Source organism: Eutrigla gurnardus (genome assembly GCF_963514095.1).
Source record: "Eutrigla gurnardus genome assembly, chromosome: 3".
Classification (NCBI taxonomy): domain Eukaryota; kingdom Metazoa; phylum Chordata; class Actinopteri; order Perciformes; family Triglidae; genus Eutrigla; species Eutrigla gurnardus.
Window position 1 is genome coordinate 5565813 of NC_139917.1, and position 13801 is coordinate 5579613.

Consider the following 13801-nt stretch of genomic DNA (forward strand, 5'->3'; position numbering starts at 1 on the left):
TTATTCTTGGCTGGTCTTCATCTTTGTATATACTGTTGTCTTATTATGTTTTGTGAAAGCACTTTGCTGTGTGGTTTTATCATGTTTTGTGAAGCACTTTGTGACTCTGTGCTGTGAAAAGTGCTATATAAATAAAGAATTATTATTATTATTATTAGGGCCACGGGGCAATCGCACCGAGCACTGGCCCCCTACACTATTGTTATTCAGTGGATTTTTTCCTAGTTAGGGCCACGGTGCAATCGCACCGAGAACTGGCCCCTACAGCTATGAAATAGCTGAGGGGACCAGTGCTCGGTCCCATAAAAACGTGCGGTTCCATCGGGATCGACGTGCCATTACTTTTCTTAGCCGAACACGAATTTTTCGCGACGTAAGTCGCGAAAAACCAACGAAATTTTCCCATTGACTTGAATGGGACGAGCGAAAAAAAAAAAGCAGAAATTGGAGCTTTTCAAACGCCTGCTACTCAGGCATACTTTCACCTAGAAACTCCATTTAAACTTTAAAACGTAGACACAAGTCTTGTGTCCTGGTGTGTCAATCCACGTTTCAATAGGTCATACAGTTTTTGACCAATCACTGTTCAACGACCATGATCGTTTTGGGAGAAATCATGAGTTTATAATGGGTGTGTATTGCGCGGAACCTTCTGGGCTAGAGTGGATGACATCATCGCTTAGAGTGTGAGGGCTTCTCAGATTTTTTTCCTTTCCAAACTCCTCCCGGCCACAATCTTCACTCTACAGACGTGATATTTTCCAATTTTGTAGACAAACTTGTCTCTCACAATGTGCTCAAAAAGTCTGTGAGATTTACAGAATTTGAACTAGCAACCTCTAAGCGCAGCCAAGTCTGTTTTTCTCCTCATCCGCTCCAATGCAAATCGAGAAGCAGATTTTCAAAGAAATCTGAAATGGGCAGCATTTCTAACTCGCCCTAGCGTCCACATTTCTGACACTAGGAAAAAATAAAAGTCATCAGTGGCTTCAGCCGAGTCTCGTGGCGCTAACGGTGCGAAAATTTTGGCGATAGGAGTTTCAGGGTGAGCGTGGCAAGCCTCCGCAAAAGGGGAATGGAGCGAGAGAGAGAAGCAGAGAGAGGCTCCAAAGCAGTCATACACACGCAGCAAGGGCCGTTGCTATGGTGACAGCACTGTGGGGCTCTGATCTTCATAACTGACAGCAGGTGTGCTCTTGGTGCGTTCCATTTACCTCGGAAGTCGGAAGCCGGAGCTGGGAATGACGTCACGCCCGAGTTATCAGCGTTTCAGTTACAAAGTCGGAAAAAGTAGCCAACGGCCAAAAACGGAAGAAGAAACAAGATGGTTACATGCACAAAAATTATTCTCGCGCTTGCCTTGTCCGAATATCAACACCTTCTGGACAAATATGCGGTCCTTCTGCAACATGCAAACACGGTGGATGAAGAGGAAACACAAAGGCGCAGAAGGTAGCCTGTTTTTTTCTTTAAGTATGTCATTGTTTACAAAAAGTATCGATCGCCGTTTGATCGGTCATCAGTAATGTTAAATAATGGGCGAGTGCTCTGCATGCACGCATTTTATCAATTATATTTTGATTTAAATCGATTTTTCTCAATGTAATATAGCAGTTGTCTGAAAAATAGGATATGTAGGCTATTTGATATGAGTGAGAGAGTTTATATGTTCCCTCTCTCTCTCTCTCTCTCTCTCTCTCTGTCTGTCTGTGTGTGTGTGTGTTACTCCCTCTCTCTCTTTCTTTTCTAATCTGTTTCATCATGTTTTTTTTGGTGATATGGACCAGTTATGGTGTCTGCAATAAAGATTGATTGTGCTAAAGATTTAAAAAATACAACAAGGAAAATTCACTCCACTGATAAAACGAAGTAAAAACTGCTCATATTACTTAGAAATGATACAGTGATGCTATAAGGACTGTAAACTGTGTCATAGTCTTTATTGAAACATGTTTTCTCTCACCTAGAATATTGGCTGTGCTGCGGCCTACACAGCGAATTATATTGAAGACTGGAACAGAGTGGGAGATGATGCTGAACATGGATGATCACACCTTTTCACGTCATTTCCGTGTCACCAAGCTCCAGTTTGAATAAATTATGATGAAGCTGCAGGACAATGGTATTGAAAAACATCACAGTCAAGGTCTACCACCAGTTCCTGCAACCAAGAAGGTGTTGATGTTTCTGTGGTACATGGCCAACCAAAACAGCTTCTGTGAGATGTCTGATAAGTTTGATGTGTCACAATCCACAGCACACAGGATCATCCTACAAGCGCTCAACATCATGTGCACATTAGGATCATCCTTTATATCCTGGCCGAATACCTGTGAGAAAGCAGCATCTTCTGCTGCCTTCCACCGCCTCTGTGGTCTCAGTGGTGTCATCGGTGCTATTGATGGATGCCACATCAGGATGCAAAGGCCACCAATAAGAGGCGGAGACTACATGAATCGAAAGTCTTTTTATTCTGTCCTCCTTCAGGGAATTGTGGATGAGAGGGGGCGATTCATTGACATTTTCGCTGGACCACCAGGGAAGGTCCATGATGCCAGGATGTTGAGGGGCTCTGACTTCTACGCAACATGGCAGGAGAAGATGGGTGACAACAGCTTGCTGGGAGACAGTGCATACATCGGACAGGCGTTCCCTTTTGTCATCACACCTAAGCGTGACAACGGGGCTCTAACTGAGGCCGACGAGCTACAGAACTCCAGGATCAGCCGTGGGAGGGTGGTCGTAGAGCAAGCCTTCGGAAGAATGAAGTGTAAGTGGAGGCGCCTATGAGATCTGCAGAACACCCGGATTGATGCAGTGGTGATGATCATAATGGCTGCTTGTTTTCTACACAACATGTGCATTGGTGCTTCAGAGATCTGTCAGGAACACCCAAATGGATGCCCAAGACAGGCAGATGAAAATGAGTGACACTGCAAATGTCATGAGGCCATGCCATGAAATGATCCTACCCATCCTTAAATTGTAAATATTGTAAATAGGTACCAATAATACACTGCTGTCATAAGTGTTATTAGATGTATTTTAACCTTTTTATCCTGCCAATAAATAAGTGTTTGCCACAATTGACTGTTCTTTACCTGTAATTATGATTATTATGTATTAGTATTATTTACTGCAATGATATCAACAACATGCCAGGCAGAAATTTAATACAATTAAATACATTTAATACAATATACAATAAATTACAAATTCAATAAAATATTCAATATTCAAATATTCAAAAAGATACAAAGTAGTGCAAATAAAAATAGTGCAATGAAAAAAGTGCAAATAACTTGACACCCCAGGCAGACATTTTATACAATATATATTAATAAAATATTCAAAATATTCCCTTTTAATTAAGAAAAATAACTTTAGTTTGAATAATACAGACACGTAACAAGAATAATAGAATCACAGTTTGTCCAAGAATTGAGACATCAGGCCCTCAAACCCTTGCTGGGCTGACTTAAGCTGAGCCAGTAACTCTTGGTGGCACCTCTGTGCCTCCTCATGGCGCCTCCGACTGGCTTCCTCGGACTCACGGAGGAACTGGAGGATGTCATCTTGTTCCCTCCGACGCTTAAGAGGCCGTGTGTGTGTTGGTACTGTGTGGGTGCTGGAGCAAGAAGCAGCCTCTGCTGGAGGTGCCGTGACAGCTGAAGGCCCAAGCACCTCTGGTCTTCTCATATCAAGCCCCGCTGATGTGCCAACCACAGGGAAGACTATATCATGCTGCCCTGCAAGAAGGTCATCCATCTCTCTAAAAAACTGGAAGCGGATGGTCCCTTTTCCTGTGGTTTTGTTGTTGTCCTTTATTTTTTTATACGCATCAATTAGTGTGTTCCACTTCCTGGCCACTTTATCAGGACAAAACAACTCAGAAAAGTGGCTGCAGAGCTTTTCCGCTGTCTCCTTCCACAGGTTCTTCTTATTGTAACGTGCATTTTTCAACCGAGATTTCAGCTCTTTCAGATTCTTTGGAGGGCCATCGGCTTCTGCTGCAAGATGTTGGCGCATCAAATCAATAAGGAACAGTGTTTGGTCCCTACTGAACCCTTCATTGCCAGGCAGGGCAGGAGATGGTGATGGGCTGCAGGGGGCAGCATTCTCCTTGAAGCTCTCTACAATACACAAATGAGTAATAGGCTATCAAACATTGTATCATAGACATAACTTTTGTTATTATTATTATTATTATTATTATTATTATTATTATTATATCTAACCTGCTGTGATGTGACTGTCCTCAGTCATAACAAGGTTCGCCACAGTGGTGCAGTCCGCGTTGAGGTAGTACGTCGTCATATCGTGAGCTTGCTGAAATAAAGGTCCAGGAAAAGGCATCCTCCTGTCTGGGTCCACAAATAGCGCAGCGTTGTTGTCCACATAGACTAGAAAAAAAAGGTTTAAAAAAGGTTAAAACTTTTTAATGTTATATCCAGAGTAGAGATGCACATGATTAAGACGAAAAACGAACGTCTGCATGTCATTCACTTGGTAGGATGGTGCCGAAAAAAAAAAAAAAAAAAACAAGGACACACTGCGCTAGCTCTCCAGCTGGTTCACTCGTAAATCACTTACAGCTGACCGAGCTCAGCTGTCAGAGTAGCTATGCCTCTCTCTTTAGCCTGGTGTTTTCTGTGACTACTTTGTATAAAAATAGTTAATCATGTGAACAACTAACCTCCATCTGAGGCTGATCAACTGCTATAAGGCACAGTGGATGCTGTAGCTGTGTGTGTGTTTTTCTAACGCCAAAACTACAACAAAAACAACAACAACATCATCGATCATCCTCACAATCACCAATAGAGGATCGGGTTGCCTCTCGGCAAAAGCCGTCACCAACACTCAGTTAACGATTCGGTTAACGGACGCCCGTTAAGACTCGTTAACTGATTACCGTTTTAACCGTTGGTTAAAAAAAACATTCAGAAAATTAATAATTTGTGCATCCATAACCCAGAGGTAATTCGCTACATCGTAGGCTACTATTTATAACATTTATCTGCTTAAACAGGTCACTGAAAACAACAACAACAACAAAAAACACTATGACAGCATTTCCATACATAAGCATCTAACAATACTATGTATACGGCTGACTTATTGTGACAACAAATAGTAAAAAGGGTTAAAAAGGGTTATTACAGGAGCTTCTACTTACTGTTTACAACCGGGGCAGCCATCTTTAAATGTCAAGTCGGGCTTGTGTGGATCGTCCGACTTTCCGAGTAGGAAATCCGACCTCGGGGCTCGCTCCAATTGAAATTTCCGACTCGGAGCTCGGATATTCCGATTTCCGAGTATAACTGGAACGCACCATCTGATTGGAGGACAGGAATGTACTAAAACTACATTTAGTAGTGGGAAATGTAGTTTTTTTTAGTCAAACGTCTTCAGCTCAGCCATACTTTCACCTAGGAACTCCATTTAAACTTTAAAATGGAGACACAAGTACTGTCAAACAGTTTGCAAGTACATAGTACCTACTAGTTCTCAGTACTTGAGTCTCAGTAGTACTCGGTAGTACTCGGTAGTACTTGAGTGACAGCTGAGTTCTGTGTCGCACTCAACTGTTTGACAATACATTGTACCTAGTAGTTCTCAGTACTTGAGTCTCAGTAGTACTCGCTAGTACTTGCTAGTACTCGCTAGTACTCACTAGTACTCGGTAGTACTTGAGTGACAGCTGAGTTCAGTGACATGTACTGGCTACGTCGTCGTCAACTGTTTGACAATACATTGTACCTAGTAGTTCTCAGTACTTGAGACTCAGTAGTACTCGGTAGTACTTGGTAGTACTCGGTAGTACTCGCTAGTACTCGCTAGTACTCGGTACTACTCGGTAGTACTTGAGTGACAGCTGAGTTCAGGGCATATTTTCACCTAGAAACTCCATTTAAACTTTAAAATGGAGAGACGAGTGGTGTGCTCTGATTGGTGGACAGGAATGTACTAAAAACTACATTTAGTAATGGGAAATGTAGTTTTTTTAGTCAAACGTCTTCTGCTCGGGCAGACTTTCACCTATGCTGTATTTGAAACCGCATACTACCGTACTGCCTACTACATACTGCGTTAGTATATACTGTATACTGCGTACTGAATGTGGGATTCAGTATGCTACTTCAGCAGACCGACGCCGTTCACACCGCAGTATGCAGTATGCAAGTTTCCCAGAATGCATTTCGTGGCGACCGGCAGCGGTAGTTGTAAAACAGGCGCAAAGCTGTTTTATTTCCCGCTGTAGCGCTGTTATTATGTCACTTTATTACATTTTTATATTTTTTCATGCGAGAAAGTAACCGTTTAGATCCCCAATGTGCGGTTAGTTTACCCAAATGACGGCTGTTTAGAAATCGATGTTTTCGGAGAAGTGAAGCTCCGGAAGGAGCGGATCGTCTCAGAGGCAGCTGCCCGCCTCCAGAGGTGTTCCGCCGGCCAACATGCGTCGTCGTCCCGGGGGAGACAGCAAGCTAGTTATCTTAACCGCTGTTTGTAGTGGACAGTATACAGTATATAGCGCTGTCTCGGGAGCTCTGCATGTACAGAAATCACCAAATATTAATAAAAAGTTTGAATTAACAGAGTACTTTTTTTTTTTTTACAACAGCCTGGATTTCTATTGTACCTATATAGCTTTCGTCACAATAATCAAGTAGCCTATGCACTGTACTTATGTAAACAAATATAAACGCCGTACTGCTCCGGAGTATGTGACGACGTCATGAGGCTTATGGACGGTATAAAAGGTGAGCAGAAGCGGGAAAAAACTGAGGGAGACAAAGGAGAACAGCGAAAACAGCAAAATACTGTAAATGTCATATTTATCAGTAGTAAGAGGCCACAATGTGGCACAAAGAAGACGGAGGTGGGAGAGGACCAGGATGAATCTTCTTTCAATCATATGTGAATATGAATATGAAGCCAATGTAAGTAAACCAAACATTTATAAGTGTCAGTTAGGGGCAGTTGTAGTTCTTAACCTGGGCATACAGTTGTGCCAGATAAGTCAATAAATAATATTCAGAGATAAACACGTTTATTAAGAAACAATTTATAAGGCCTTCTTGAAACAGTTAACTTAAAATAAGAGAACTTGAACAGTCATGTGAAGTGATACAACAAAGAAAAAGCATTTGCCCCTGCTCCCACAGGCTGCGCCTCGAGGGCAATATTTAAGATTAAATGCCCACACTCCTGTGGCCCGCCTCTTCTTGGGAGAGGGGGACTTAAGGCGAGACTTCCGCCTTTCAAGGCGGACAGTAAATGCCTTGGTCCAGGCTTTGGGGTGTGGCAAGGACCACGGATGGGGAGACGCCCTGGAGGTTGCAGTCTTCCTCTACTAGCTGGCCAGTGCCACCTCGTATCGGGTGGTATCGGAGGGCTTCGATATCCCCACCAGCACAGTCCACGATATCGTGCATCGGGTGGCAGACAGCATCATGGCCATCTATGCCAGGGTGGTGCATTTGCCTGCTGCAGATGAGCTGGAGGGCATTGGGGAAGGCTTTGCCCACCTTGCTGGCTCCCGTGCCTTTTGCCGTGTTGTTGGCTGCATCGACGGGACGCACATCAGGATAAAGCCACCTGCAGCAAACAAGGATGATTACCTGAACAGGTATGCTGCATACAAAGTTCTATTTAATCCCATCTTAATTAGGGCTGCAACTAACGATTATTTTCATTATTGATTAATCTGAAGATTATTTAAATAATGAATCGATTAGTTGTTTGGTCAATAAAATGTAAAAAAAATGTTGAAAAATATCAATCACTGTTTCCCAAACCACACGATGACATCCTCAAATGTCTTGTTTTGTCCACAAACCAAAGAGATACTCAGTTTATTGTCATAAAGGAACAAAGAAACCAGAAATATTCACATGTAAGAAGCTAGAATCAGAGAATTTGGACTTCTTTTTTCTACTCAAACCGACACTTTGAGTATCAAAATAGTTGACGATTAATTTAATAATCGATTATTGTTCAATTTATCGATTAATTGTTTCAGCTCTAATGTAAAATTTTTCTTTTTACACAGGAAGCTTTTCCACTCGATCCAGCTTCAGGCGGTCTGTGATCATAAGGGTTTCTTCCTGAACACATTCACTGGTATGGATGGTAAATCAATATTTAACAGGATGATAATAGGCCTAATTACTTTGACCTGGATTGCATTGATATGTGATTTTTAAATTTTTTTGAGGAATATCGATTGCTTTTATTTGTGATTTAAAAGGTCTGTATCAGAAGTGTTTACAATCAAGTACTCATTTTCTTTTTTTTCACGACCACTACTTACAGGCCTACCTGGTGCAGTCCACGATGCACGGGTCCTGCGGTGGAGCTCGATGTACCATCGGCAGCTCTACCCTCCACCGGGCTGGATCATCCTTGGAGATGGGGGTTATCCCTGCCTGGCGACACCCATCTCCCTCATAACCCCGTACAGGGAGCCGGTGCAGAATCCTGTGCAGGCCAGGTACAACCGGCATCACTCCAGGGCCAGATGTGTGGTGGAGAGGGCATTTGGGATGATGAAAACCCGGTGGCGCAGCATCTTCCTGAAGGCTCTTGAGGTAAAAAAGAGCATAAGATGTGTGTAAATGTAACTAGTATGTAATGGCTGACAGCTGAGCAGTACATTATACAGAAGTACAGGTAAAAAAAAATAGTTTACACAGCATTTTAATAAATTAGGATTAAAATGATTTTGGTTTTATGCAGTTACATAACTCACCTCTTTGTTTCTGTAGGTTAAATCTACCTTTGTCCCGGTGGTGGTGTCCACCTGTGCCTTCCTCCACAACCTCTCCATCCACAACGGGGATTTGGTGGAGCCAGATGTGGAGGAAGGGGTGGACCATGGAGACGAGGAGGAGCAGGCATACCAGCCCGGAGACCAAACGCCAGGGGACAATGTCAGAGACAGACTGGCAGCAGAGGTCTCAGCTCCTGGAGCCGTCGTCCCTGCACTGCAGGAGCATGACTATTAGTCAAAGAATTTATTTGTATATATTATTTTGTATATAGTTGACATAAGTATAAGCCCTGTGAAGACAATCTGTAAAAATAAAATCTACTAATCAAATAGAATCTGCCTCGCCAGGATGTTTTTAGTTAAGGAATTTTTGGAAATGTACCTGAGGGTTAATAGTAACCATTCTCAAAACAGTATTAGCAACTAGGCAATTAATGTCATGCGTGTACAAAATATAACATACAATAACATTTATGCAAGATGTCATACTGTTATATGACATCTTGCATAAATGTTATATGAATATGTTTTCTGGGATGACATAATTTGAACACCAGTGACACTAGAAACAAATATAAACAGACAAATGCAATTTATTTTTTAAAAACTTTCTCCAGCATCAGCATCAATGACCTCTCCCTTCTCTCCTCCCTTTCTGCATTCTCTTTCTCTCTTTGCTCAGTCCACTCTCTCCATTCTCTCTCCCTCTTCTCTTCTTTCTCCAATCGCTCTCTCTCCTTCCTCTCCTCTCTCTCCAGCTGCTCTCTCTCCCTCTTGTCTTCTCTCTCCAATCGCTCTCTCTCCTTCCTCTCCTCTCTCTCCAGCTGCTCTCTCTCCCTCTTGTCTTCTCTCTCCAATCGCTCTCTCTCCTTCCTCTCCTCTCTCTCCAGTGCTTCTCTTTCTCGTCTTTCCTCCCTCTCCATACATATTCTTTCCCTCTCCTCATCCTTCTCTGACACTCGAGAGAAGAGCTGAAGCCACTCGGACCCCCTCTTCCTCTTGGCCACTGGTGGCTCTGAGGTGGCTTCCCTTGGAGAGGGAGGAGAGGCCACTACCACATCCTGGCTGGATGAATCAATTGAGACCGGAGGCACAATGCTGGGCCTCCGGCCCAAAAACTCATCCATTAATTGAAACCACCTCCAGGATGCGGCAGTGGCCTCTCCTCCCTCTGTGCTTACTCCCGTCTTGGGGGCTTTCAACTCCTACACAACACAATATACACACACACACACACACACTTGAAGCATCTTAAACACCTCATTTATCTTTTATATTTTCTAATTTAACATGTCTTGTGTACCTCTATGTTGACAAGTGATTGCATTGCAGAAGGTCTAACAGAACGTGTGGAGGCCACTTTGCCAGCTTGATAACTTACCTTATATTTTTGTTTAAGGTTCTCCCACTTTCTTTTTACCTTGGTGGGCTCCACCTTCCCCACCAAGGCATTCACTCTGACAAACTCTCTGAATAAAATAAAATAAACGTAGTTACTTCAACAACAAGTTAATCCAACGTACCGGTATTATAATTCAAAAATCTAACAGAGGAGCACGACAAGATGAATTATGTAAGACTATCGCCTTCATTAAACGGCTTCGGAGGAATTATGATGGTTAACTGACTTATTGCAGGAGCTACGACGTCTCCTTCTGTCCCTCCCTCTCCCGAGCAACATCAGCGCCCACGAACCGATATCCCTACCGACTGTCCCTCGTCTCAGCGGCACCGTGACAGATATGCGCGCTGTAACATGTAAACTATTTAGCTTTTATATACTTAACTATTCAATTATTGAACTATTAACAACCAAACTTACTCGAAACCCTTTTGGGCGGCATTTCGCCTTCCACTGAAAAGGCTGTCGTTGGCTGCGCGCCATACTATCAGCCGCTCCGTGTCATGCTCTGTCCCTAATTAAAAAGAAATAAAACACGATACGTAACGTGACATTAGTGTTTAGTTGTTTTCTGATCACTCGCGTACACCAAATTAAGACGGAGACAATTTAAATGTGAAACTTACATTTGTATTCCCCAGCACCGCTCTCTTGCTTCACCATTATTGGATTTATCCAGGCTCCAGCGCATTGCATTGTGGGAAACAGTAGGCAGAGTAGACTGGTCGGATGCATACTGGAAATATTCTCCGAATCAGTACGACATCCGGGAATTTTTCGCATACTGCAGATTTTGCTTTTGTTTGCATACTGCATACTGCATACTACATTTTGGCCAAATCAGTACGTACTAGCAGTATAGTATGCGGTTTCGGATACAGACCTAGAAACTCCATTTAAACTTTAAAATGGAGAGACGAGTGGTGTGCTCTGATTGGTGGACAGGAATGTACTAAAAACTACATTTAGTAGTGGGAAATGTAGTTTTTTTAGTCAAACGTCTTCAGCTCAGCCATACTTTCACCTAGAAACTCCATTTAAACTTTAAAATGGAGATACGAGTGGTGTGCTCTGATTGGTGGACAGGAAGGAGCAGTCAGTGGGAAATGTAGTTTTTTTAGTCAAACGTCTTCTACTCAGTCACACTTTCACCTAGAAAGGTTGTGCCAGCCTCAGTGTCACTCAAGCTCTGGCATGTACTGGCAAATGTTTGACAATACATAGTACCTAGTAGTTGTCAGTACTTGAGTCTCAGTAGTACTCGGTAGTACTGGGTAGTACTTGAGTGACTGGCAAACAGTTGAGTGCGAAGTATTTGTAGTTGTATTTGCCTCTAAAACAACTCTGTCTCGTTTGAAATCTCGAAGAATCTCATCGTAATGTATATAAACTCCGGCAGTAGCCCCCGTGGCCCTTTCAAAATTTCCCGGCGGGGGAATTTTCTAGTTGGTGGCCAACCTTAGCTATCCTAATCTTTAAACAACTTATTGGTGGAAATGCTATGCAGCATTTCCAACCTTAGCAATCCTAATCTTTATTATGGGTGGAAATGCTATGCAGCATTTCCAACCTTAGCTATCCTAATCTTTATTCAACAAAATATTATTATTATTCCGTACAGATTTTGGCGCCCTGTAACTCCTGCAAACTTTCAGCTATAAAAACCATTCAACTATCAAAATGTTCAGCTCTCTCATCTCATGTTGGCTCCTCTTCAACTTTTTTTCAGCCTTTCATATTTTTTCAGATATTCAGCTTTTTCCATATTTTTTTTATAATGGAAACCAATGGAGATCCGCTTAAAATCCTCTGAAACATGCTGCTCTTTCAACTGTATCTAGGATTTTAGATATGATTTTTTTTCCTTTCCAAACTCCTCCCGGCCACAATTTTCACTCTACACACGTGATCTTTTCCAATTTTGTAGACAAACTTGTCCTGTCTCTCACAATGTGCTCAAAATCTCTGTGAGATTTACAGAATTTGAACTAGCAACCTCTAAGTGCGGCCAAGTCTTTTTTTCTCCTCATTCGATCTAATGCGAATCGAGGAGCAGATTTCCAAAGAAACGCTGAAAATCACACATTTCTAACTTGCCCTAGCGTCCACATTTCTGACACTTGGAAAAAATAAAAGTGATCTGTGTCTTCAGCACAGTCTTGTGGCGCTAACGGTGTAAACATTTTGGCGATAGGAGTTTCGGTGTGAGCGTGGCAAACTTTTGTTCGGACCCTCCGCAGAGGGGGAATGGAGCGATAGAGAGGCTTAAAGGCAGTCATACACATGCGCCTGTGGCTCTGATCTTGAGAGTGACAGCAGGTGTGCTCTGATTGGCAGACAGGAGCAGCAGACAGGAGCAGTCAGTGGGATTTGTAGTTTTTTTTGTCAAACATCTTCTGCTCAAACATACTTTCACCTAGAAACTCCATTTAAACTTTAAAATGTCTGTCTATCTCTCTCTCTCACTCAGAAGTGACAGCAGGTGCGCTCTGATTGGTGGACAGGAGCAGTCAGTGGGAGTTGTAGTTTTTCAAAGAAGACAGACAGACACACACACACAAACACACAAACACACTTTTTCAAACTTTTCAAATATTCAGCTTTTTTAATATTCTCTTCAGCTATTCAGCTTCTTCAACTTTTCACATATTCAGCTCTTTTAATATTCATATTCAGCTATTCAGCTTTTTCAAACTTTCCACATTTTCAGCTTTATTAATATTCTCTTCAGCTATTCAGCTTCAACTTTTCACATATTCAGCTCTTTGAATATTCTCTTCAGCTATTCAACTTTTTCAAACTTTTCAAATATTCAGCTTTATTATTATTCTGTTCAGCTATTCAGCTTTTTTAAACTTTTCACATATTCAGCTCTTGAAAATTCTCTTCAGCTATGCAGATTTTTCAAACTTTTCACATATTCAGCTTCATTAATATCCTGATCAGCTATTCAGCTTCTTCAACTTTTCACATATTCAGCTTTTTTAATATTCTCTTCAGCTATTCAGCTTCTTCAACTTTTCACATATTCAGCTCTTTGAATATTCTCTTCAGCTATTCAGCTTTTTCAGACTTTCCACATTTTCAGCTTTATTAATATTCTCTTCAGCTATTCAGCTTTTTTCCAGCGTTGCTTCAGCATAAAGCATTTCCACGCATTTTCTACAGGAAATGCTTTTTCTAGTTATTATTTTCTTTCCTACGGAATTTCGAGTGCCTAAAACTTCTACAGCTATAAGAGTTGTAGGACAAATTATATATCAAAACGTGCGGTTCAATCAGGATCGGCGTGCTATTGCTTTTCTTAGCCGAACACGAATTTTTCGCGACGTAGATTTTGACCAATCACTGTTCAACGACCATGATCGTTTTGGGAGTTTATAATGGGTGTGTATTGCGCGGAACCTTCTGGGCTAGAGTGGATGACATCATCGCTTAGAGTGTGAGGGCTTCTCAGATTATTTTCCTTTCCAAACTCCTCCCGGCCACAATCTTCACTCTACAGACGTGATATTTTCCAATTTTGTAGACAAACTTGTCTTGTCTCTCACAATGTGCTCAAAAACTCTGTGAGATTTATAGAATTTGAACTAGCAACCTCTAAGCGCGGCCAAGTCTGT

The 13801-nt window shown here is 42.0% G+C and overlaps 1 protein-coding gene, 1 long non-coding RNA gene and 1 pseudogene across 3 annotated transcripts; 2 read left to right on the forward strand and 1 right to left on the reverse strand.

Moving 5' to 3' along the window:
* The first annotated feature begins 1324 nt into the window (after window positions 1-1324).
* On the forward strand, window positions 1325-2931 carry LOC311010416 (annotated as a pseudogene). The gene is made up of 2 exons: window positions 1325-1452; window positions 1968-2931. The product of its transcript is annotated as an uncharacterized misc_RNA (transcript).
* Window positions 2932-7268: 4337 nt separating this feature from the next.
* Window positions 7269-8915, reverse strand: LOC311010856 (uncharacterized protein; the record flags this gene model as incomplete). Its single annotated transcript, XM_084005499.1, has 3 exons — window positions 8759-8915; window positions 8329-8591; window positions 7269-7605 (listed from the first exon to the last, which is right to left on the reverse strand). The coding sequence occupies exons 1-3, from the start codon at window positions 8834-8836 to the stop codon at window positions 7269-7271; spliced, it is 678 nt and encodes a 225-aa protein (XP_083861625.1). The 5' UTR covers window positions 8837-8915.
* A 1534-nt stretch (window positions 8916-10449) lies between these two features.
* On the forward strand, window positions 10450-11054 carry LOC311010900. Its single transcript, XR_014596834.1, has 2 exons — window positions 10450-10537; window positions 10823-11054. It is a non-coding gene; the product is annotated as an uncharacterized lncRNA (long non-coding RNA).
* Window positions 11055-13801: the final 2747 nt, after the last annotated feature.